This window comes from Gadus macrocephalus, chromosome 3 (assembly GCF_031168955.1).
Source record: "Gadus macrocephalus chromosome 3, ASM3116895v1".
In the NCBI taxonomy this organism is placed as follows: Eukaryota; Metazoa; Chordata; class Actinopteri; order Gadiformes; family Gadidae; genus Gadus; species Gadus macrocephalus.
This window is the reverse complement of record NC_082384.1, coordinates 4,522,496-4,545,411: the sequence shown is the minus strand read 5'-3', so window position 1 is coordinate 4,545,411 and position 22,916 is coordinate 4,522,496. Positions and strand designations below refer to the sequence as shown.

Here is a 22,916-nt window from a genome sequence, read left to right as displayed (position 1 = left end):
TTGTGTTTAACATGTAGAGGTTCTCATTAGTTTTTGCAATTCAATCTTTCAAGTATACGCCAAATTGTTTGTATGTATTGTGTATATAATATATACATACAGTATACACATATACACACTCACATATATATATATATATATTAGTGCTGTCAAGCGATTAAAATATTTAATTGCGATTAATCGCATTAATGCCATAGTTAATTTTTCTCATTTTAATGCTCTTATCAACATGGAGAAGTGCATCGGCTTGCCTTGTGCAAATGTTTTTTTATTGATAACAACATTGGCATATACTGATCAAAACAGGACGATACAAATAAAAAGCCTATAGTGCAATTAAACGATGAACATACAAAGATACTGCCTTGAACATAGCAGTCAGGCTACTGCTTCTTTGTTTTGAGCCCAAAAAAACAAAAACAAAAATATATATAATTTTCCCAAAAAAATAAAAGAATTGCGTTAATCGCGCGATAAAAAATTAACACAGTTAAAATTGGTTTGCGTTAACGCCGTTAATAACGCGTTTAACTGACAGAACTAATCTATATATATACATATTAACAGTTGATCTAGATTACAATATATTTAAAGATACAATTTCGAATATCATATTTAAGCAAGCATTTATGTAATGTTATGTTACGTGTGTGTGTGTGTGTGTGTGTGTGTGTGTGTGTGTGTGTGTGTGTGTGTGTGTGTGTGTGTGTGTGTGTGTGTGTGTGTGTGTGTGTGTGTGTGTGTGTGTGTGCGTGCGTGTGTGTGTGTGTGTGTGTGTGTGTGTTTGTGGCTGTGTTGTCGGGTCATTTCCTCTTGTGGCTGCTGCTGTGTTTCCCCTGGCTGTCCTTCTCCATCCCCAGACACTTCACCCCCTCCTGCAGCATGGGGGTCCCGTGGTGGGGGTCTACGAGGGCACAACAACGAGGAGATGAGGTACACACCAGGACAAAAGGACGGGAGGATTCTTCTCACTCATTTAAGTGTATGCAACTTGACTCGTTTTGTATGGTTGCTGTCTGTTGCTATTGAATGTGAGACATGAGATGTAAGTCATAATATAATCTCTGGGATGTGAGCGTTATTCTACTGTCTACTGTAATCCAACAGCCCTTGAACACACACAAAATAAAAAGGCTGCAACTACAAGTGGAAAAATGCTGTGCAAATGGTTGATGTATTTAACCCGTTATAATGCGGAGTACTACTAACGTAAGGTTAGTAGTACTCAATACAGCCACTGCTCGCTGCGTGGTCTTTAAAGGGGACCTATTATGCTTTTTCGACTTTTATGACCTATAAACGATGTTATAATGATTGATAGTCATGTTTAACCATACTAAAGTGTCTGATGTACATGCATTTCGACGTATTCCCTGCTGACAGTCTGGGGTGGCTGTGCAGAGCGCTAAACACTCGGGACAACGATTGCGATTCACTTGTTCATATTTCCGGGAAACATCTACGTAGACGTACTCCTGCCACGCCCCCATATGCCTGGTCAAATCTGCCCGTGCGCACGCTCCAAGGAAGGTAACCAATCACAATGGAGTTGGGTTGGCAGGAGGGGGGCGAGGGGGCGGAGAAGGACGAAGCGGAGCATTGACAGAGAAGGCTGAAAGCTCCCAGATGAGAGGAAGAGTTTCCCGAAAATCTACATTGTTTTTTGTGTATGGTTAAACATCACTATCAAACATTATGACAACGTTTATAGGTCATAAAAGTTGAAAAGCATAATAGGTCCCCTTTAAGAGACGAAGTGAGCTGCATGATAGGCAGGTTTTATATTTCAAAGGCGTGGAGCTGACGGGCTGTTTTCATAGCAACATTCTTGAGTTTTGCTGAAAACAGTTGCAGAGTATTTAGCCTTGATCAACATTGACTTTTAAGCAATAAAACAGCGTGAAACCCATTGAATTTGGGAAAGACCCAAATGGTGATGTACAGAGCACCCAGGTCCTGCTTTCATATGGGTGACATTTGCAGTTTGTCATTGGCTGTCGTGTCAGGTTCACGTGAAGTTCTCCAGTGTGCTGTTTTCTTACGTTACCCAGAGTGACTTTCACATGTCAACATCTGGAGGCAACTTTCTATCCGATGTACAATTATCCATTGAACAATTGGATCAAATGTACTTTAATGATATGTATAACAGGCTTTATCAATCTTTGTGAAAGCACGACACATACAATATTCCACACCGGCGATCAAATTTGACCAACAGCCGCGGGATCAGAGGTGACTTGGCTGGGAGAGCTAGCTTGGCAACGCTAGCTCTAGCTCAGCTACTGGTGGAATCTACAGCACTCAATGGCAGTAAGTTGGTGATGGGTTTGGATGTCCTACCCCTCGTTTTGGGAAAAAACTGGTGTGCAGCTATTGCTGAGCTCTGCAACTTTATGCTTAAAGAAAAAAGGAAAATCCAATGAATCAGTGCCTGACGGATCAGACATCTGCCATTTCTTGGCTCCCCGCCACCAGATCCATCGCAAATCTCTCTTTATGAGGTCAGAGGTCATGCCCCGGCAGCTGTACAGAGATTGCGGCTACGCCCCAAGCATACAAAGTCAACATTAATTCTGTATTCACAAGGTTGCTGGCCTTGCAGAAATGTGTGTCCTCTCATTAGATAACAAAATTCCCACCAAAGTAACATTGCGAAATTGTAATATGTAGTTCATCTCAGATCGATGGGAATGAAACTAATATCTGATACTGATGGGTGATGTTACAGCGATCTGAAGATACACTCTCTTATAAAACCCCATTATAACTACTGCAGCAATGTCTCCGTGTGACATACTAGCGTCTGCATAAAGCTAATTTAGCCGCTGTAAAGTGAAGTTCTGTGGAAACCGGTGAATTAGGACCTTGGGTGCATTGAGTGTCAAAGTGTAGGCTATGTTATTCCTGTAAGCTAAGTAGACATTGGAAAACTAAAGGAGACATCCTATGGAAGTCGTGTCGTTTTGGAATCAAGTTGAATAAGTCACTGGTGACGTTGTTTTTTTATATTATATATGTTATATGTATAGTATAATTATTTTCCCTTTTAACAAAAGGCTACTATAATATAGATCATAGGCCTAATTAGCATGCAGCGCTATATTAACAATCCAAACAAGAATACAATTATGCACACTTGTGCTGAGTCACTCTCAAAGGGAGGGACTCATGTCATAGATGCATAGTTAGTAGGCAGCAATAAGGAAAAGTTAACCGAAGTGTACCAGGAGCCCAAGTGAGGGTGTACCCACCCATGACCCGGGCCTGCAGGCGGACCTTCACACACATGTCTTTCCTGCCTTTGGTCACCAGGGTGATGTCCTCCTGCAGAACGCCCTCCTGCCGGGTCCGGTACTCACACGTCACCTTGATGCCCCCTGCAGAGAGAGGCCAAGAGACAGAGGTTGGACTAATGACCACGGACGGACACCAGTCCAGTCATCATATGTGTGGATTGAAAATATAAAATATATGGTTCTGAGGCACATCGCGTTGAACGATAGTTTATTATTAACTCCAGACAGACAGTCAGGCAGACAGTGTGTGTGTGTGTGTGTGTGTGTGTGTGTGTGTGTGTGTGTGTGTGTGTGTGTGTGTGTGTGTGTGTGTGTGTGTGTGTGTGTTTCTGTGCGCGCTCGTGCAAGACTGTGGGTGTAATCAGAGCTGTCCTATTGATTTTTGAAGCCTCCCTTGTCAGCTCGGGCTCATGATATCAGTACTGATCTGTCCTTTGTGCTTGGACTGATTCCATTAAGTCCTTCCCATCATTCTTCCGAGGCAACAACCTTGGTCATGGTTTCTTGTATGTATATATTGCTATTGATATTCAAACAATTATAAGATTTGTTTGTGAGATTGAAATGCAATGCAAATGAGAATGATTAAATTTACTTCCATGTACATTTGTGAATTATAATTACACAGTAAATGTTCCTCCCATGAATTTACAACAAAAAAATGTTTTGCTTATAATTTAACATCATATTATCTCACTAGAAGGAGGAGAAGTCATTTTTTCACCTGCTTTTGTTTTTACCACAGCAACAACTGTTACTGTGGTGCAGCCTTTCTGAATTTGAAGCCATTAAGCTCCAGCCCTCTGGATTCAGTAGCATCAGGGCTATCAGCGTTTGGCTGTTTGTAGCATGGGGCTACTGGCATTGGGTCCAAATGTTTTGGTGTTCTTAGCCTTGTGGCTAGTAACGTTGAAGTTAGTAATTCAGTGTTCATAACTTTGGAGCTAGTAGTTTTAGTCTGAGTAACTTTTGATCTAGTAGATTTAGTGCTAGAAACGTTTATGCTAATTAGATAAGATAACAACTTTATTAATCCCCTGGAGGAGAAATTCCTTAATAGCTTCAGTGTTATTATTGGAGCTAGTAGTTTTAGTCCTAGTTACTTTGGGGTGTTGCGTTTTTTCTGAAGAAAGTAGTCCAATCCTTGGTCGCTTTATTTGTCTCACTTTATTTGTTAAAGTAGGCCTATTTCGGTATGGTAACTATGAAGCAAAAGGGAGGGAATTGTATCTAACGAGTATGAGAATAATATCGTACTCTACTTCGAGTCCCGGGCTTAGGCCCGGGCCTCTCGGCGGGGCTACCTATTCGTTCTGGCCTAAATCTCGACTCCGAGCTGGTTTCTATCAAGTGGGCGTGGCCTGTGTGCAGTGGGCATGGCCGGTGTGATGTAATGGCTCCACCATCCTCACCTGTCTAAAGTTGCTGCCATCTGTGGCTGGAGTAGTTATTGCAGCTTATGTGTTCGAATGGCTTCCTAGTATGGAAAGCCAAGAAGGCCACAATCCGGCCCTAGAATGGCGCGGTAAAAGTGCAAAACCGCACGGAAACCGTACGGATTCCGTACGGTTTGGCAAGAATTCCGTACGGAATCCGTATGGTTTCCGTACGGATTCCGTACGGTTTTGAATGACTAATAGCCGCGGCTATTAGTCATTCACTCCGGCTATTAGTCATTCACTCCGGCTATTAGTTATTCACTCCGGCTATTAGGTATGCAGAACGAGCCCCTCCCTCTTCTTTGCTTGACCACTAAGTTTGAAGGCTGTCTAACCAATCAGAGCTGCAGTGCCTCCATGTGTCGCTGTAACATAAAGCTGTGTTGTCTTTACGAGTTTCACTACAATGTAATGAACGACGCTGAAGTTGGCATCCGATTCGCAGCATCCGATTCGGCTTGAAAACACTTAGAATCTTCAAATCGGTCCTGACTGAAAACACCTACACCTATACTCTTCAAATCTGGACTACATTATCACAGTGAGGCTATACATTATGTAAAACATAGTTTCAGATTTTTGAAACCTTTACCCTATTTGTGAAAATGCAATGCGGTCTGGACCCCTAAATGAGCCTGTACCACGGCCTGACCACGGCAGGTGCGCTCTCTCTCGCACATTCACACAATCACTCCAACTCCAAGGCAAGGCTGTTTCACTAAGACCACAAACAACCACAACTAACCAGCCTACATATCCACAACAATGCGCAACAATCAGTTCATTGCGTATCTTCTGTTTGGCGCACATGGCTAATTTGCATGCTTGCACAGGACTGTCGGCTCCGCTTGTCAAAAAAATAGAACGTATTTGTGAATAAATGCTTTGAATTCTGAATAGGCCTACTGGACTTGAACAGTTGAACCTCTGAATTGATCTTGAAAGCCTATGTCCTAGAATAATTCATTTGTATTCAGTTTTAGGCCATCTCACTAAAGGTCACTTAAATGTAGCCTATAGCTATAGCTCACCAAGTCCAATATTCTGAATTCAAAGCATTTATTCACAAATGCGTTATATTTTTTTGACAAGCGGAGCCGACAGTCCTGTGCAAGTATGCAAATTAGCCATGTGCGCCAAACAGAAGATACGCAATGAACTGATTGTTGCGCATTGTTGTGGATATGTAGGCTGGTTAGTTGTGGTTGTGTGGTCTCAGTGAAACAGCCTTGCCTTGGAGTTGGAGTGATTGTGTGAATGTGCGAGAGAGAGCGCACCTGCCGTGGTGATGTTGGGCTTGTTGTGGGCTTATATGTGATCAATGATGTATCTGTCTGATCGTATTAGTTGTAGATGGATGGTTAAATAATGTCACAAGATCGGTCATACTGCAGGCTCTCATTTGCAAATGCACTGATTGTGTGCCCGTCTCCGATATGCTATATACCTGGCATTTATTCAGTTCATGTTCTTCTGAGTGCGCAAGAACGGTGCCAGTTATTGTCGTGTTTGCATTGTAATGCACAACTTTGCCCCTCCCTGTTATAAATAACGTGCATCCCAACAACTTTAGCCAATGCAGGCTCCTATTGCTTTACCAGTGTGTTTAAAGTGTGTGCGTGTGTGTGTGTGTTGTCATGTAGGCTATATAGATTGATTGTCTTGGCTTGCTTGCATCCATGAAATATTGTAACGTCAAGTAGAAACACTTCCTTCAACAACTTGCTCTACACACACACACACACACACACACACACACACACACACACACACACACACACACACACATACACACACACACACACACACACACACACACACACACACACACACACACACACACACACACACACACACACACACACCGAACCGAACCGTTAAAATAGGGCCGGTCTGAAACGCAAGTGGAAAGCGCAAAGCGCAAGTAGCTTTGTGGGCGGTTCTACGGCGCTATCGCTATTTTACAGGCGGATAAATGACACTTGCGTCGCGGCGCAAGTGTCAAAAGGGTTGGTCTGAAGCAGCCTAATTACCCGTAGGTGTGGTTTGGGCGTAACGTCCAACAAACCAATGAGAGTGCCAGCTCCCATCCCCTTTAAGAGCCATGAGCGCATTTGAATCGGACGAGTTGATATTTTGACAGCGCGTCTGCAGTCTCCGATGAGACAGATGCACATGAATTTCAAACTGCAAATGGCTCAGTTTATTGCCAAATAATATGGCCTAATTCACACATGGAATAAGGGGTTTTCTTCCACAACTTCAGAAATACTGAGTCCTCAAATAAATTTCGCCAAAGAAAACGTAAATAATATAACATATGATATGCGGTAACTGATCTATTTAATGAAATACGCAATACATTATAAACATTGTTTCTTATCAGTATTGTATGCTATCCTAATATGCATGTGTCTCCGCGGTAATAGACATTGCCATTGATTGTATTATGCGTTATGTGTTTAGTTTGCGTGTGTTTAAACAGAGCACACACGCGCGCCCGCATTCATTCATTCTTTTTAACACTCACTCGCGGTAAAACAATGTTTTTCACGATCAAATACTCATCAATCCTAAAAGTTATGGGCATGTAGGCCTATACGATGTCTGTGTCAAGAAAATATGTGTTTGCTGTACGGTGTTTGCAGATGCATTGATTTAAAAGTACAACTTATTACCGCTGCATCAGCTGTTCTTTCCTAAATAATTTACCAAGAATGTGCGGCTAGGTAGATGAGAGAAGCAAAGTGTATGCGCGAGGTGCACAAGCAATCCGTATGCATCGCATGCGCATGTAGGCTATGCATCCGCCCTTAAAATAGCATCTGAACAACGCGCCACTGACTTTAAACCAGGTATTTCCTGGTCAGTAGCGCAATGGTATTCAGCAACGGCAAAATAGCGTTTGCGCCAGAACACGCCTCCTCCTTCCGCCGAACCGCCCCTTGGGGCGCATGATCAATCCCTAATTTACCGGCGAGTGGCGCTGGTGGGAAAAGAACGCTCTGCGCCAGTTGTAAACTAGCAACGACACATGCGCCAGTGACTTATGGTGCGTTCGAGTATTCTCTGCGAGCCGACTCGGATCTCGGATCGGACGCCACGCCCACACTAAAATCGTTTTATTATGTTTTGAGCGTAGGTCGTCGGAGAAAAACATGGACGCAACCCGGAAAGCTATTGTTGCGGTAGCATTGGCCGACTACTACTACTATTTTCATTTATATTATTTCAGGACTACGAAATAATATAAATGAAACGGTGCGTTTTCACCGTACGAAAACGCAGCCATTTGAACTTCTAAAATTTTCACTTCATTTCATGTGTCAATGTATCTTCTGCATATGTAAGTTATTACAGCAATACGAGTGATTGAAATTGCGATTTAAACCACCAAAGCGGTCCAAACACAATGAAAACAGTTCACTACATGTCACACTGCGCATCCATCTTCAATTCTATCTCGGAAGCCTCGCTCGGTCACCGCTGAGTTCAAACGAGATGGCGAGATCGACTTCCGAGGAAAAGGGGCGTGTTTGTGCGTGTCGCTAGGCAACGTCCTCGGAGCTCCGAGACGGATGGATATTAAAACGCACCATAAGTCACTTGCGCCGGATGCAAGATAGGGCCCAGTGTGTTTAAAATACGTAACAGGAGCGTGCAACGGATCACAAAACTCACGGTTCGGAACGTGTCATGGTTTTTGAGTCATGGGTCGGATCATTTTCGGATTGACAACAACAAAAAAGATAACAAGAAAATGAACCCATCCTTTTTTATAGTTGACGGGGAGATGTTATATCCTAGATTTGAATTGTTTTATCTTTGGTTGTTGAACAGAACGATCAGTGTCAGAGTGTTGGCCAACATAATACATAACGATAGCATACATGTATTTGTGCATACAATTTGCGCAGCAATCGTACATTTATGAATCTGCTCAAGTACGTCACTTGTGTAAGGAATTACAGGGAAATGGATTCAGAGATTGAGACGGTATGCTGTTGCTCGTCCCCCAGGAGAGTTGTCATAGGCAGATGCTGTGTCTGGAAGATTAGGGACACATTTATTTTTACATGTAAATGCTTGCAAATAAACATTGTAAATAAATATTATTGTATATGGTTTTAGAAAGTTTCATTTTCTTAAATAACAGATGTTTGTACCACCTTTCCTTCATTTGTTCAATAATACACACTTTGGTTAGAATAATATTTATTTTGGATATTGAAAGAAATGCGAGTGACAGTTCTTCATGGTTTGTTTTTTGCCTTATGGCTATTGTGTAACATCTTCTTGAGGGTTTTCTGGATTTCCTCGTGACACTTGTACCCGCACAAGTTTGGATGTAGGTGGTGGCTGTACCAGGGCAGGCAGGCCGATCTGTCTTGGGTCATCAAGCCTCCTCATAACAATGCTGTTTGCCAACGCTTGTAACTAAGAAAAAATACGAAGCAATCTTTTTACAAACATGTTTACAAGCGGGGAACTACACACTAAAGGTAAAACATGGCTAAAGCTATAATGGAGGTTCACGTATCGTAACAGTTCTGTTACCGACGAATATGTGCTAACTAGCAGCTCTCGTGCAGGGTACTGCATTATATGGCCAGCCGGACATATCACATGATATAGGCTATACACTCATCGATAAATCGGGGGCATTCGAATAGCGGTCTAATGATCTAAATAAACAAGAACCTGGATTCTGGGATTTAGCCTGTATCTGGGGGACGAGACAGAGGAACAGCAAAACAACCATGGAAACAAAGGATTGGTAGCGAGTAAGCAAGCTAGAAACATACAGGGCTCACAACAAAGCGGTCGAGCAAACACATTTTTACAGAGACTATCAATATCAAGAAGCCACAATACAAAGAGGACAAAGTTCACCCAAGGTTACTTACAATTTCAAGAGCAACACGGCCATGGCAGGTCGGCATCCGATTTGCAGTCCTCTTGTTCTTTCAGTTCACTCTATTCCTGAGAAGCTCGCCCAACGCTTACTCGTGTCTGGCCTCTCTGTCGGTCAGTCTCCCTTTTCTCTTCTTCTGTTTCTCCGACATTGGGTTTCTCTGTCTCATTTTAGTCGGCAGATCCATGATGAATGTAACAATCCCTTCGCTACTTGTGTTACATCGAGCCGGTTCCGTGTTTGTGGGTCTGTATGCCGTAAAGCAATTCGGTGCTTCGCGAGACCCGAGACTCCCGCGAGAGTGGGCTGCGGGTCGCCGGCAGAGACTTGCATATTCCCTTTTTCCACCAAGATGCGCTAGGAGGGAGTCGAAACAGCGACCAATCGACCCATAAAGGGTTATAGAACCATCACAATGACTCTTAAGCCGGTATATTAAGATAAATTAAGCCACAAAAGTTGCGTAGTTCCCCTTTAAATTCCGGATGTTTGCTTTGCCTGGGGAGAGTTTAGAGTCTACGCCAGAGGCGTCGTCAGGCCCTTTTTACTGGGGCACGTGCCCCAGTAAAAGTCTCCAGTGCCCCAGTAAAATTCCATTGATCATCATTAAATTAATCTGCAGAAGCGCCGCTCTCGCTATGGAATCGGCAGGATTCATCAAGTGCATCTCCTGCTGCCTCGGGAGTCTTCAGTCGAGCCTGCCACTTACCAGCCAATCAAAAAACGAAAGGGGCCACATAAAAGCCAATCAGAAAATAGCACTACTACGCTCTCCCCAGGCAAAGCAGACATCCTCATCTAGGTAGTTTGATACCTCAAGTATCGTAGCGAAATACAGTTTCTGTTGTGTTTTATTTGGCATTTTGTTTGAAGACTCATTGCTCGGTGACCGGAAACAGAAAGGGGGGTTGTAGTCTTTTTGCTCGGTTCTAGCCCTACTGTTGATACGGAGAACCGAGCGAAAAGACTACAACCAAACATAAACAGCACATTTCCGCTTCAGGTTTGGTTTCCGTGTCAATGGGATTTACAAAATGCCAAATAAAACGACAGAAACTGTATTTCGCTACGATACTTGATAAGGAACATAGACGAACACCACTAATTTCTGAAAACGAACGTTTAGTGTTGTTTTAAGGACAATTTTGTCAATGCCCTAAGCCAGCCATTCTGAAGCAGGCAGGGGCGATTCGATATGAGCAAAATACCCGAGACAGGACCAATAGTCAACATTTCGGTGTGTCAACCACTATATTTCGTCCTAGACAAACCAGAAAGGGGGCTCAATGTGCTAAATACTGGAATTGTCCTTTAAACATACGCCGATCACGTGAACGCACAACTTCTATTCATTTTTTGTCAGCCGATCCGCGGATCACTTGCGTCCCGAACCGTGAGGGTTGACCTGTACGGTTGACCCTTTGCACCACTATTTGGAGCTAATAGCTTCAGTGGTAGTAACTTTATAGCTAATAGCTTCAGTGTTAGTAACTTTAGAGCTAATGGGTCAGTATTACTAACGTTAGATGTTGCGTATTGGATGGGATGGTGTCACAGTTCAGACAGGGTCTGGACCTACCTTCCAGTGTGCTGGTGATGCAGTGGACTCTGAGGCTGCTATGTCCGGCAGGAGGTAGCGAGCAGAGCTCCTTGCCCACGGTCTGCACGTCCGGCACGGTGAAGACCACCTCATAGCGGTGGTGACTCCTCAGGAACCCGGCCTGGGCAGGGGGGTAACATTCAGTCAAGAGTAAGACTACAAAATAAATGGAGAAACATGTCTTTATAAACAAAAGGAGTTGTTGTTACAAAGTTAATGTCAAAGCAGAAGAAAATGTCCAACTTACAGACGTGTGTGTGTGTGTGTGTGTGTGTGTGTGTGTGTGTGTGTGTGTGTGTGTTTTTTTGTGTGTGTTTGAGTGTGTATGTGTTTGTGTTTTGTGTGTGAGTGAGTACACTAGGATGAACATGGACACACCTTGACCAGGAAGCTGCCGTCCTTCTCTGGGATGGCCGTGATGGTTGCCGGGGAGGTCTGGTCGTCACGGCGTGTAGGAGAGCCTGGGGGCTCGTTGTCGTCGGGGAAACGCACCCCACCCCCTTTACTGGAGGTGGACCCTTGTGACCGGTAGGACAGGGGAACACACCACAACTAAGGCTAAACATGGCCGTACCATTCAAAGGTGCTTTCGCAAAGACTCCAGGGTTGTAAAGAGAGAGCAGAAGAGATTGTCAAACTAAACAAAAACATCCCCTCCCTGGAGGGTGCCTTTACTGTCAATCAGGGAGGAGATGCACAGAAAAGAGCTGGGAGCTATTAGCTCATAAATCATCACCTTCAATCCTAAATTCAAACATCTGGGTCTCGTGTCTCAAGTAGTTATTTTGACACATATGTTGTCAAACATGCAGGATGGCAAGAAAACTTCTAAACGCTGTCTCTCCCCATGGCTCCGATCAGAACCTATAAGTTGAATTCTTTCAAACGTGTGTAAAAAAAAAACATACACACGCACACACACGCACCCACACAAGTCCATGGAAACACATACACACGGACACACACACACACATGCACACAAGTCCAAAGTAACACATATACACACACACACACACATATATCCTCAGAGAGACAGACGGATGGGAACCAACCTTTTCTGCCTGTTGCCATGGCGCTCTGGTTATGAATCAGGAAGGGTTGGATCCGTAGTGAGTGAAGTCATCACATCACTGTCATGTTAGGAGAGAGGGAGGGAGAGTGAGACAGAGAGAGAGAGACAAAGAGCGTCAAACGTCAAATTGATTTATTGGAATTTCATATTTTGTTCAATCCAAATGTCTTTCAGCACAAAGCACTAAAAGCACTAAAATACCAGGGCACGAACCCAGAAGAAAGTCCCGCCCCCAGCAAAACCCTGGCCAAAACGAGGTATCTCCAAGCACACCCAGAACCCGATCCAAAAGGGACAGTTATTGGCCCTGAGCCATCAGGACACACCAGCAGAGAGTAGAGCACCGCATCTGCCTTCACACCCAGGGAGACGCAGAGCAGATCCGGGCTCAGTGGACCAGCCCTAAAGACCAGTCCACAGACAGACCAACCACAGACAGACAGAGAGAACGGTCCACAGACAGACCGGTCGACAGACCAGTACACAGACAGAAAGACCGGTCCACATTAGACCGGCCCACAGACAGACCGGGCCACAGACAGACCGGCCGACAGACAGACAGACTGGTCCACGAACAGACCGGTCCACAGACAGACCGGGCCACAGGCAGACAGACTGGTCCACGAACAGACTGGTCCACAGACAGACTGGGTTACAAACATACCGGTCCACAGTCAGACCCTGGAGACGGACCAGAGATAGACCAGGCGTGGTGTACTATTACTGTTCACGTTGTGTTTTACTCTGCAAATAATTCTCTAGTTCTTTGTACCAACTGTTACTGATGTTTGCTGCCGTGTCTCTTTTAACATTACTTGTTTCATTGTGTTACTTATGTCCTTGCTATTGTTTTGCTTTGGCATTATTAAGGAATGCCTTTTTCATGCCAATAACTTACATTTAATTGAATTGATCTCTGTCTGTCTGTCTGTCTGTCTGTCTGTCTGTCTGTCTGTCTGTCTGTCTGTCTGTCTGTCTGTCTGTCTGTCTGTCTGTCTGTCTGTCTGTCTGTCTGTCTGTCTGTCCGTCTCTCTCTCTCTCTCTCTCTCTCTCTCTCTCTCTCTCTCTCTCTGACCTTGAGTTTTTTTTTTTGCTCTGAAGGTAAATAGAAGCAAAATTCAGCTTTGACTGGTCGAGGCAGAAGAACTGTGAGGTGTAAATACAACATAGCAAAGTTGTAATGATGAGACATCATGTCAGCCTGTTTTTTCTGCTGCCTCTATTGCCCTTTACAACTCCTTATTTATACTATTTTTTTTTTTGTTGCTAAATCACAACTCTGCCAAGGTCAAAACATATCTTAAACCATCAATGTGCCGTGTGTGTGTGTGTGTGTGTGTGTGTGTGTGTGTGTGTTTGTATGTGGCCTCATGCATTGTCTTAGAGTAATGACAGAAGACCCAACATGTAGGGCAGCATAATTTACATTCCTTTGTTGTGCAAGCAGTGAAATGTGTGGACTGTACACGCTGTACACATGAAATGTAAGAATTTGTAAAGCAAATTAGCCAAACTACATCCCATAATAACTGGATCTATTGTGATGACGGGCTGTCCCGTCACCTCTATGTTCCCACAAGCATCACTCCCCTCAAATGCCACATCTGTAAAACAGTGACCTCTAGGGATTCAATCGCAGTCCCATCTTTTTGTCTGAAGCCAGGATCCCCATTTGGAACCTAATTACCATTTTTGGGTGACGATTTTCTAGAAATAATCGATATCATCCCTTTCAGCTATCAATGTAACACTGTAGACTATTTTAATGGTTGTTGCTATAGGGGAACCATTTCCCCTGTGGAGGCGCCTGCGTGTTGTCCCGTCCAATGTCCTGGGGTGTTCAGACGAAGGATGAACACGGACGTGTTGAGTCCAAAACATGACATTATTTTACGTTGTAGATCCCAAAATACTAAAGAAGTCCTCATCCCTACCAGCGTCCTCAGAGGATGACCTACCGTCTCCGGTCCCTCCATCGACTATGGACACAATCCGTTTGTCTCAATAGGGAGCTGATGTGAAACGTCGGTATATTGGACAACAGGGACTCCGATGCAGGCCCATCAGTTCAAAATCCTGCGGCAAAGCGATCAGTTCACCTGCGATACAGACTGACCTATACCGTAAAGAGATAGAGAGAGACCGGATCCCACTTACCGCCTCGGAGTAGGGATCAGCCTGAAGGATCTGGTGGAACTTCTTCAAACCTAACTGGGTGGCGGTGGGCGATCCCCCTATGCATAGACATCAAGACTGGTCCTTAAACACGTCGGGTGTGTGTCAGAGAGAGCGAGAGAGCGAGAAAACGAGCGAGAGAGAGAGAGAGAGAGAGGGAGAGAGAGAGAGAGAGAGAGAGAGAGAGAGATCTAATCGGCAGCCACACCCAGTTCACGAAAACCTTTTTCCTTTTATAATTAATGGATATTGACAACATATGGCAAAAAAAAGTACTTCTCATCGGTTGGCTCAATTTATAACATAAATGTTCTTCTTCTGATGATCAATCCAAGTCCCCCTGGTTTCAACTCTCTGGTGTCTTCCTTTTTCGAAAGCAACATTCACTTTATTTTAACATTATGGTCGCTGAATGCAGTTAGAAATGGACGGAGAGGATCGTGGGACATGGACAATGTTTCCATCGCAGGTTCAGCAGAACCAGCCAGACAGCAGCCTGTAGGTGTCATGGACGCGTCGAAAGGAACAGGAGACAACCCGCTCCTCGGGACAGACGCACGCGCTGTCCGTGGTTCTGGACCCAGTCGACGACACGCAACTTACTGCGTGCATAAACACTTCTATCATGATGAATCGCTGAATTAGTCAAGAGAGGATCAGCGTGCTGATGCTCTGACTAATTCAGCGATTCATCATGAATTAAGATTTTCAGATTTGAATCTTATCCATATAGGCCTAATACTAAATTGCATTTTAGTTAGGATGATTTCTAAACAATGCTGATCCTATACCAAAGCGTATCAAACTACCTTTAAACCTAAAAGACGGGCTTTAATAAAAACCGTATTAATAAAATGGTCTAGTTTGCCGGCGGTATCACATCATAAAGTATATGGAAATACCGTTTGTGCTTCATATTTTCTAGCATAAGGAGTGGGGGAGCTTTATGTGACTAAAATAATAACGCACATACCAACGGGAACTGGAACACAGGAAGGACATTATGGTTTAATGGTTAACATCTGCTGCACATCATCCCATGACGTTTCTGACAACAGTAAAAGTAAAAGTTCTGACAACAAATGAACAACAGAAACGCACGCGCACATTAGACTACGGTTTTCCAACACCTCCATAAAAATGTATCCTTTAAAATTCCATTTGATTAACCCGCGCACACACACATGCGCGCGTACACACACACCTCAAATGAACATATTAAATAGTATTGAGACATTGATATTATTCGTTTTTCATCATCCAAGTCAAATTCCAATCACAGTGTAAAAGAAGACATTCACCTTATAGAAAATCAGTTGGAGAAAATGTTGGCCTTTCCTTAGATAATCAAAAGTTGTTAATTTAGCAAAAATACTTTTACTGAAACTAACGTGCGCAAATGCACTGACAAATAGTTGTAAGCAATCAGTACAAATATAGACCAGCGCCGAATGGAGCACAGCGGTAAAACAGTTCAGCACAGCTGGACTCGGGTCGGGACAGGAGACACAGCCGTATACAAAGTGTTATTTGGTCCAGTACTAGTATAATGCTTTAACACCATGAGGGGCGGCCTACGACCTAGCCTGTCTTCAGCTTGGATTGCAGCTCGTGTGTCCTTCGCTCGGTCTGTCCACTCTCCCCGTGGTCGTGGCCTTGTGTGAACATCTCTATGGAGTGGCTGGTTGCCGTCACACATTCAAAGCCCCTGTAGCAGCAGACTGTAGCCCCCCCCCCCCCCCCCCCCCCATGCAACTGTGAGTGTGGCGTGCTCAGGTCTGAGCCTCAGGCAGCGTCAGGCCCCGCCCCCGTGGCGCCCCCACCGCGGCCCCCAGTCCATTGGCCCCACGACCCATCAGGGTGCGGGGGGCGGAGCTTGCCGAGCATGAGGGTCCGGCCGGGGAGGCGGCGGTCCACGCACCGTTGAGGTTGTGGCGAGGGGGGGGGCGGCGCAGCTGGGGCAGCAGGGAGCTGGTCCAAGGCCGGGCGGACGGCAGGGCCAGGCCCACCAGGCAGCAGCTGGGGCAGGACACGCCCGGGTCCTGCTCGGTGGGGGGGGCCCCAGTGTAGCCGCTCAGCCCCCAGCCGGCCCCCAGCACCCCCCACCGGACCTGCCGTCCCATCACGCACGCCGGCGACGGGCCGTTGTTGTTGTCCACGCGAGGCAGGGGGGGCAGAGAGGGCGGCCCGTTGGAGATGGGGAGGGGCCAGCCGTTGGCCTGCAGGGGGCAGTAGGAGGAGGAGGTGCGCAGGGGCCTGCTGGCTGTGGGGGCTCCGCCCTCAGCCTCGGGGGACTTGGTGCAGTCCATGGCCTCACTGAGACCCTCCGCCTCCCCGCCCTCTTCCGGCTCCTCCTGCTCTTCCGGCTCCTCCTGCTCCTCCGGTTCCTCCTCTAAGCGCTCCAGGGACAGCGTCTCCAGAGCAGAGTCCTCCGTCGACACTTGTGTGGCCCCTACGTCCTCCTCCCGTGCGGTCGGCCCCCGGTCCCGCTGCTCTTCCACCCCCAGAGCCTCCCCAGGGGAGGACCCGTCCGTGAGCCCGGCCTGGGGCGCCACCGGTGGAAGCTCTGTCCCTTCCTTCCACACGTCCTGGTGATTCCATCGCGAGCCGGCCGCCAGCCCGCCCAGGTCCGGGGTGGAGGGCAGGGACAGACACCTCCTGGGGGGGCCGCTCCTCCCCGCCCCGGGGTGGTGGGCGTGGGGCGACAGCGGCGAGGGCCGGAGGGGCGGGGCGGGCAGGGAGAAGGTGAGGGAGATGACCGACATGCTGGGCGTGTCCAGCAGCTTGCAGCGGCCGCCGTTGAGGTCCCGCCGGCTGGAGAAGGGGTTGACCCGCGCCGGGGTCCCGGGAGCTGCCGCAGGGGCGTGGCTGGGGGTCACGGTCGCCGCTGGCGACGCATCCGACTGGCTCCGGGCCAAGCGTTGGGGCTGGCGGTCGGCCGGGTGAGAGGATGAGCCGCGCCGGTCAGGACTGGTCTCCACGACAACGGGGTCTGAGGACAGAGACCAGGGGAAGAGCAAAGGAAGAGAATAGCTGTCAAGGTACCTGCACATCAGCAACACCAAGACCCAACGATAAGCAGTTGGCCAACACCAATCTGACATGCGCACCAATGAGACACTTCAACAGCCCCCTGGTCGGGCCCAACGGCCCCATGTTGGTGGTTGGTCTTTGTCGTTGTTTGGTGGGCCAGTGAGCGAGCGTTTTTTTGAGGAGGTCAAAGAACCCCTCTGGTTGTCAGCCATTAGACCATTAAAGGCTCAGTGTATTGTGTTACTGTGTGAGGCTCTGAGGGCCCCAAGTGGAGAAGGAGAAATGCTTATTCTCCTCGTTTTCAGCGAGCCGAAGCCATGCTTGGTTGGCTCTGTTCTATTCTCGGCCTCACTGACAGGGGGCATTATGGGCACTGGGCATCAGAGCCCTAATGGATAGTGTAAACTGATTTTATGCTATTTAGCCTACAGCTGAAAGCACACACAGTGCAAATTCAGACACAACACAAACAATCAATAGAATCCTATCATTCAAACGGAGCAACACACAACCAGCTCTGAGGTGTTCTGCTTGCTTCATGTTGGGACTCGTAAGACGTTAACGTTTGTAATATTATATGTCTGTCCCTACACTGCCTTATGCTTTCAGCTTTATACAAAAGTATTTTAATTCACAAGATGTAATCAATATTTGAATTGGAAATCTCAAAGATCTCCAAAGATTTTCCATAAATGACATGCCACCACCGAAGGAGGCGACACAGTGGAGATGGAGGCTTCGCTCCACTCATGTCAGCCCTTGCATTCGTGATATTATGAATGTTACACACTGGATTTTGGTGTCTTTCCATCCATGCGGTCAAACCACCAGCAGCGTAGGGAGTGGCACTTTCCCCACGGCCCAGCAGGGGGGGTTCTGCCAGAGAGGGGCTGGTGCAATCTCCCTCTTCAGCTCACTGGTATGCGTAGCGACGTACTGTTAGTTTCTACCATAGGTTCCCGAGAGGGCGAAACAGATCTTTGAGATTGACACTTTAAGCAAATGTATTAAATTGTCTATACCCAGAGTGATAGGATCATTGCTCTCCCCCCCTTCATCCTGCATCACCTCGAGCGTCAACACAACTTTGGAAAAGGCAGGCCGCTGAACCGCACTCATCTGAGGAACACATGGTGAATAGACAACGTCAATTTGCCTGTGTGTGAAGTGTCATTTGAGCAATGGAAGCAAATGTAACATGCATTAAGACTGACTCTGCATCGTGCATTGTTTATGCCTACTGTATGATCTCACAATCAAAAACAAATCAAGACACATATAAAGGCAGCTGCCCTGACAAGTCACACATCTCTAGTAAGACTCTAGTATGTAGATGATTATTTGTTTGAAAACGAATGTGTCAAATATGTTTGGCACAGAATCTGCTGCATGTTCTTATTGAATATTCTTAAATTATTTCAAGCAGGAGAAATGGCAATGATACCATACCATTGCGTGGCCATAGCAAGTGTGTGTGGGAGGGATATTCTACTTACATTGCAGCAGGTTACAGCCAGCATTAGGAAAGCTGGTGGACAGTCCCCGATCAAGTTCTCAAACGACTCTACATCAAGTCCAAAGTCCTACGCAGGCACACCAAAAAGCAGCAAATAGACAAAATGTTTTTTTCCATACACAACTTGTCATGTAAATTAACTTGTACGCCCTTAACTTGTAAATATTCTATGCAAACAGTACTCCGAGTACTTACAATCTCAGAGTATCTCTGAGGTAATAGGGCTGTACGGTGTCGTACCGTCGAATTTGCGCGCTTTCTCTGTCTGACGTATCTTGGGTCATACCATTCGATGTGGGGCCACTCATATATCCCCCTACATTTCCGAAAATAGACTTGACCTCCATCTGTTTATTGGATAAACGCATTTCCCAATCCCAGGAGTCTTTGCTCCATTCTACGTCAATTCAAGAACAAACAAAGAAATTAAACTGCAGTTCGTATTTTTTATTTATGACCATGAGTGTTCTGTAATGCCTGAATAATGAAGAATTAAATGTAAAGTAAAATAAAATTATAAATATAAAACCATGAATGACATATAGAGAGTAAGCAAATGGTATAAATATTGGTGGGACGTTTGGTTATACTATATAGTATATCTTGTCGATTTTCACAGGGGGTAGAGCCTAGAAGTCGCTTAAATTATGCTCAGGGCCGTCTCGCAGGGGGGGGGGCAGACACCTGTGAGATTCCCTGTCAAATGACGTAATCTGACGTAACGAACGAATCAAAACGAACGAATCAAACAAACAAATCTTTATAGTGAACTGAACTAAAATAACTAGTTCCCGGAAAATAATCATTTTGCCCTTCCCTAGTGTACAGACCGTGTGTTTAAAAGCATTAACTTCTGAATGGGATGCAAGTGTTCCCTCTAGCTCCAAGAAGTTCATTGAGCAGTGCTGGCAGTGAGCTTGTGTTAGCTATTAGCTAAACGATGCTTTGGTCTCAGTAACAGACAAACATTATCTTTGTTGTCAATGGATATCCTACATAGAGTTTCCAGATGGAACAGTGTAAGAGAAAGCTTTCTTACTCATCCCAAGCTACAGGATTAGTCAAAAGATTGCAGAAGTAAAAGTGAAATGCTTTGTCTGTCTGCAAACAGTCACCTTCCCTCCAACTTTTGTGATTCATTTGAAAGTTAGGTTTCTGAGACTGCTTGTTGCATCTCAGTCCTTCCCAGCGATCACCCAGAGGGAACTGCACTACGTACCTGGGTTATTGATTCAGATTTCCAATTGTGCTATAAAAGTCTGTCATAAAGCATTTATTGTACTTTGCTGAAAGTGGGAGAGGAGAAAGGTCCTTATGCAGCGTCTGATTACTGATCTCCGAAAGAAATAGATCCATACGAGATCATTGTAGAGAATAACATCACATAAAGTCCACATTACACATGATATCCAACACTGCACACAATCAAGGACAGGCTCATATTCTGAAAGATGCTCCTGTACACCAAACCTACAGGATAGGGATGCCTACCTCAGTTCTGGGTAGGAAGTCCGGATCAGCTTCAATCCTGGCTATGATCTCACAAAGGATGATCCCGTATGCAAACACATCCACCTAGGGCAGCAACATGAGGAGGTGAGTTACTCACTTCCTCTACCCCCCTCACTTTGTAATGCATTGGACCGTTGCTATGACGACCCCACTAGGGTCCACGGAGGCCCTCACAGACTTACCATCAAATTCTAACTAACTCTAAAACTCTATTTCCGTATATGAGATAATCCGGTTGACCTTTGACACAGAGGCTTCACCGTAGGTCAAACTCAGGGCACAGGTAGTAGATTAACTAGTGAAGACAAGTCTACCTCCCCTGCCCTGGTCCATAAAAGCAGCAGACCCATACTTTCTGTCATGAGCTACACCCTTTATTGGCCTATGAGGACGCCTCTAGAAAAAAAAAATCGATGTTGTTTGTTTCTCAACTCTGCGTTGTACCTTCTCATTATAGAACTCTCCTCGGAGAACTTCTGGGGCCATCCAGTAGGGGGAGCCCACGGTGGCCAAAGGCTGCTTCTTCACTCCGTCACTAGGATTCAAATGGTGTAATTGTGATTATAATTTTCATCTGTGACTAAAACCCATTCTGCCTGATTAGTGGGTTTTGTCATCGTCAGGATATGAAAACATTTAGGTCATAGCAGTAAGATTCACTCATGTGGTCTATTCATATTCCCTCAATAAATATTCCCTCATTAGTTACCTGCCAACAAACCTGGTGCATACATTATTTAAACCACCTTATAGTGCACCACCACCTTAGTAGTGAACCAGACCAATTTTTTTGTTTTTCATTCTAAAAACCTAACCATTTTCATTTGTAAGGGAAAAACATTCTATAAATTGTCATTGGGAAAAATTGTGAATGTATACAAAAGGAGACACAGACGTCCATGAAGCCCCCAACTCTCCCCCAACTCTACATTGAGTTCTCTTGAACTGTGATTCACTACAGCTACTATGGAACCCTTCTCAGAGCGGCCGCCTCGAAGGACAACACAGTGTTGATCACACTTACTGTGGGCCTGCTCTTTGTATGTACTAGCAGACTGAACCTAGTCCAGGTGCACCACGTAGACTATGGAGCAGGTGCCCTGGTTCATAGTCCAGGTGTCACACGTAGATTATGGACCAGGTGCCCTTGTTGATAGCCCATGAGTCACACTTAGACTATGGACCAGGTGACTGAACCTAGTCCAGGTATCACACGTAGACTATGGACCAGGTGACTGAACCTAGTCCAGGTGTCACACGTAGACTATGGACCAGGTGACCTGGTTCATACAAGCAGCAAACCTGTAATCAGGGTTAGGAGCCACATCTGTGTTCTGATCTCTGAAAAAGGTTCCTGCCATAAGATCTGCATGTAGTGGTGTTGTGGACATGGGGCCTGCTCCACGGTACAGACCTGTAGTCTGGAATCTTCTCTGCCAGACCGAAGTCCCCCACCACGACGGTGAAGAGCCCGCTGTCGCAGCGCACCAGACAGTTCTGCCGGGAGTGACCGGAGCCACACGGGAGGGGAGGAAAGGCCCAAGCATTTGAAACAGCGCAAGTCTTGGCCCATTTTCAACACCGCTGAATATAGGTCAACACACAGTAAGGAATCCTTATGTCATCACTGAACACAGCCCTAATGGAGCTTCTGAAGGAGATATACATAGTAGAATATTCTGTACTGTACATGATGGAATATTCAATATTGTAGATTGTTTAATATTCTATATTGTAGAATATTCTGTATTGTACATTGTTGAATATTCTATTGTAAATTGTGGAATATTCTATATTTTTGTAGAACATTCTATTTTGTACTTTGTTGAACATTCGATATTGTATATTTTGGAACATTCTAGTATATTGTACATTGTGGAGTGAAACATTCTATATTGTAGATTGTTGAATATTCTATATTGTAAATTGTCGAACATTCTATATTCATACTTTGCAGTCACGTGACTACCATGGCTACCCGGAGGGCAACAAACGCCGACAAAATTCCGACGAACAGCGGCCAGTCAGGGGAATTGCAGCCTAGTAGGCCTACTACAATCAATAAACTATTTATACCATTAATGTTCAAATTAGATATCAAGAAAAGATAAACATACTCAGAACTTGTGATCCAAGAAGCTTGCTCTGGGTCACGAGCTTTGAGTACGTGCACCAAGGGGTCACGCGCGGGTAGCGGGAGTGCACTACGACCGTTTGATTGACGTACTTACTGTCCAATGCCACTCGGTGGTTCTGGAAATCATTGGCTGGAGTTTTTTGAGCCCTGCCCGTTCCACAGATGATTGACTTGTTTAATTTTCATGTCAGTACTTCTAACTCAGTGGCTGTAAGTGG

The 22,916-nt window shown here is 45.5% G+C and overlaps 2 protein-coding genes across 4 annotated transcripts in view; both read right to left on the bottom strand.

Annotated features, from left to right (window-relative positions):
• Positions 1-446: 446 nt before the first annotated feature.
• On the bottom strand, positions 447-14,642 carry LOC132453801 (adipose secreted signaling protein). 2 transcript variants are annotated; one of them, XM_060046755.1, is made up of 7 exons: positions 14,483-14,642; positions 12,306-12,383; positions 11,632-11,771; positions 11,233-11,374; positions 3,255-3,380; positions 786-904; positions 447-644 (listed from the first exon to the last, which is right to left on the bottom strand). In XM_060046755.1, exons 2-6 carry the CDS (start codon positions 12,322-12,324, stop codon positions 804-806), a joined length of 528 nt encoding a protein of 175 aa, XP_059902738.1. In that variant the 5' UTR covers positions 12,325-12,383; positions 14,483-14,642; the 3' UTR covers positions 447-644; positions 786-803. The 2 variants fall into 2 exon arrangements, with proteins under 2 accessions (XP_059902738.1, XP_059902739.1); XM_060046756.1 differs by lacking the exon at positions 14,483-14,642 and adding an exon at positions 14,284-14,475.
• A 423-nt stretch (positions 14,643-15,065) lies between these two features.
• The window catches only part of LOC132453794 (dual specificity testis-specific protein kinase 2-like), a 29,425-nt gene continuing 21,574 nt past the window's right edge, over positions 15,066-22,916 (bottom strand). For both annotated transcript variants that reach the window (XM_060046743.1, XM_060046744.1), the window contains exons 6-11: positions 21,976-22,058; positions 21,006-21,096; positions 20,541-20,624; positions 19,030-19,116; positions 18,556-18,652; positions 15,066-17,492 (exon numbers count right to left, since the gene is read on the bottom strand). In XM_060046743.1, coding sequence (XP_059902726.1) covers positions 16,273-17,492; positions 18,556-18,652; positions 19,030-19,116; positions 20,541-20,624; positions 21,006-21,096; positions 21,976-22,058 — 1,662 coding nt within the window. In that variant the 3' untranslated portion in view covers positions 15,066-16,272. The remainder of the gene's footprint in view (positions 17,493-18,555; positions 18,653-19,029; positions 19,117-20,540; positions 20,625-21,005; positions 21,097-21,975; positions 22,059-22,916) is intronic.

What these genes read in the sequence shown, in the direction of transcription:
- LOC132453801 (XM_060046755.1), bottom strand. An exon ending in ACGGCAGCTTCCTGGTCAAG is followed by an intron (nt 11,375 to 11,631) that starts GTGTGTCCATGT and finishes CCCCCTGCCCAG; the next exon opens with GCCGGGTTCCTGAGGAGTCA. An exon ending in CCTGCAGGCCCGGGTCATGG is followed by an intron (nt 905 to 3,254) that starts GTGGGTACACCC and finishes GTGCCCTCGTAG; the next exon opens with ACCCCCACCACGGGACCCCC.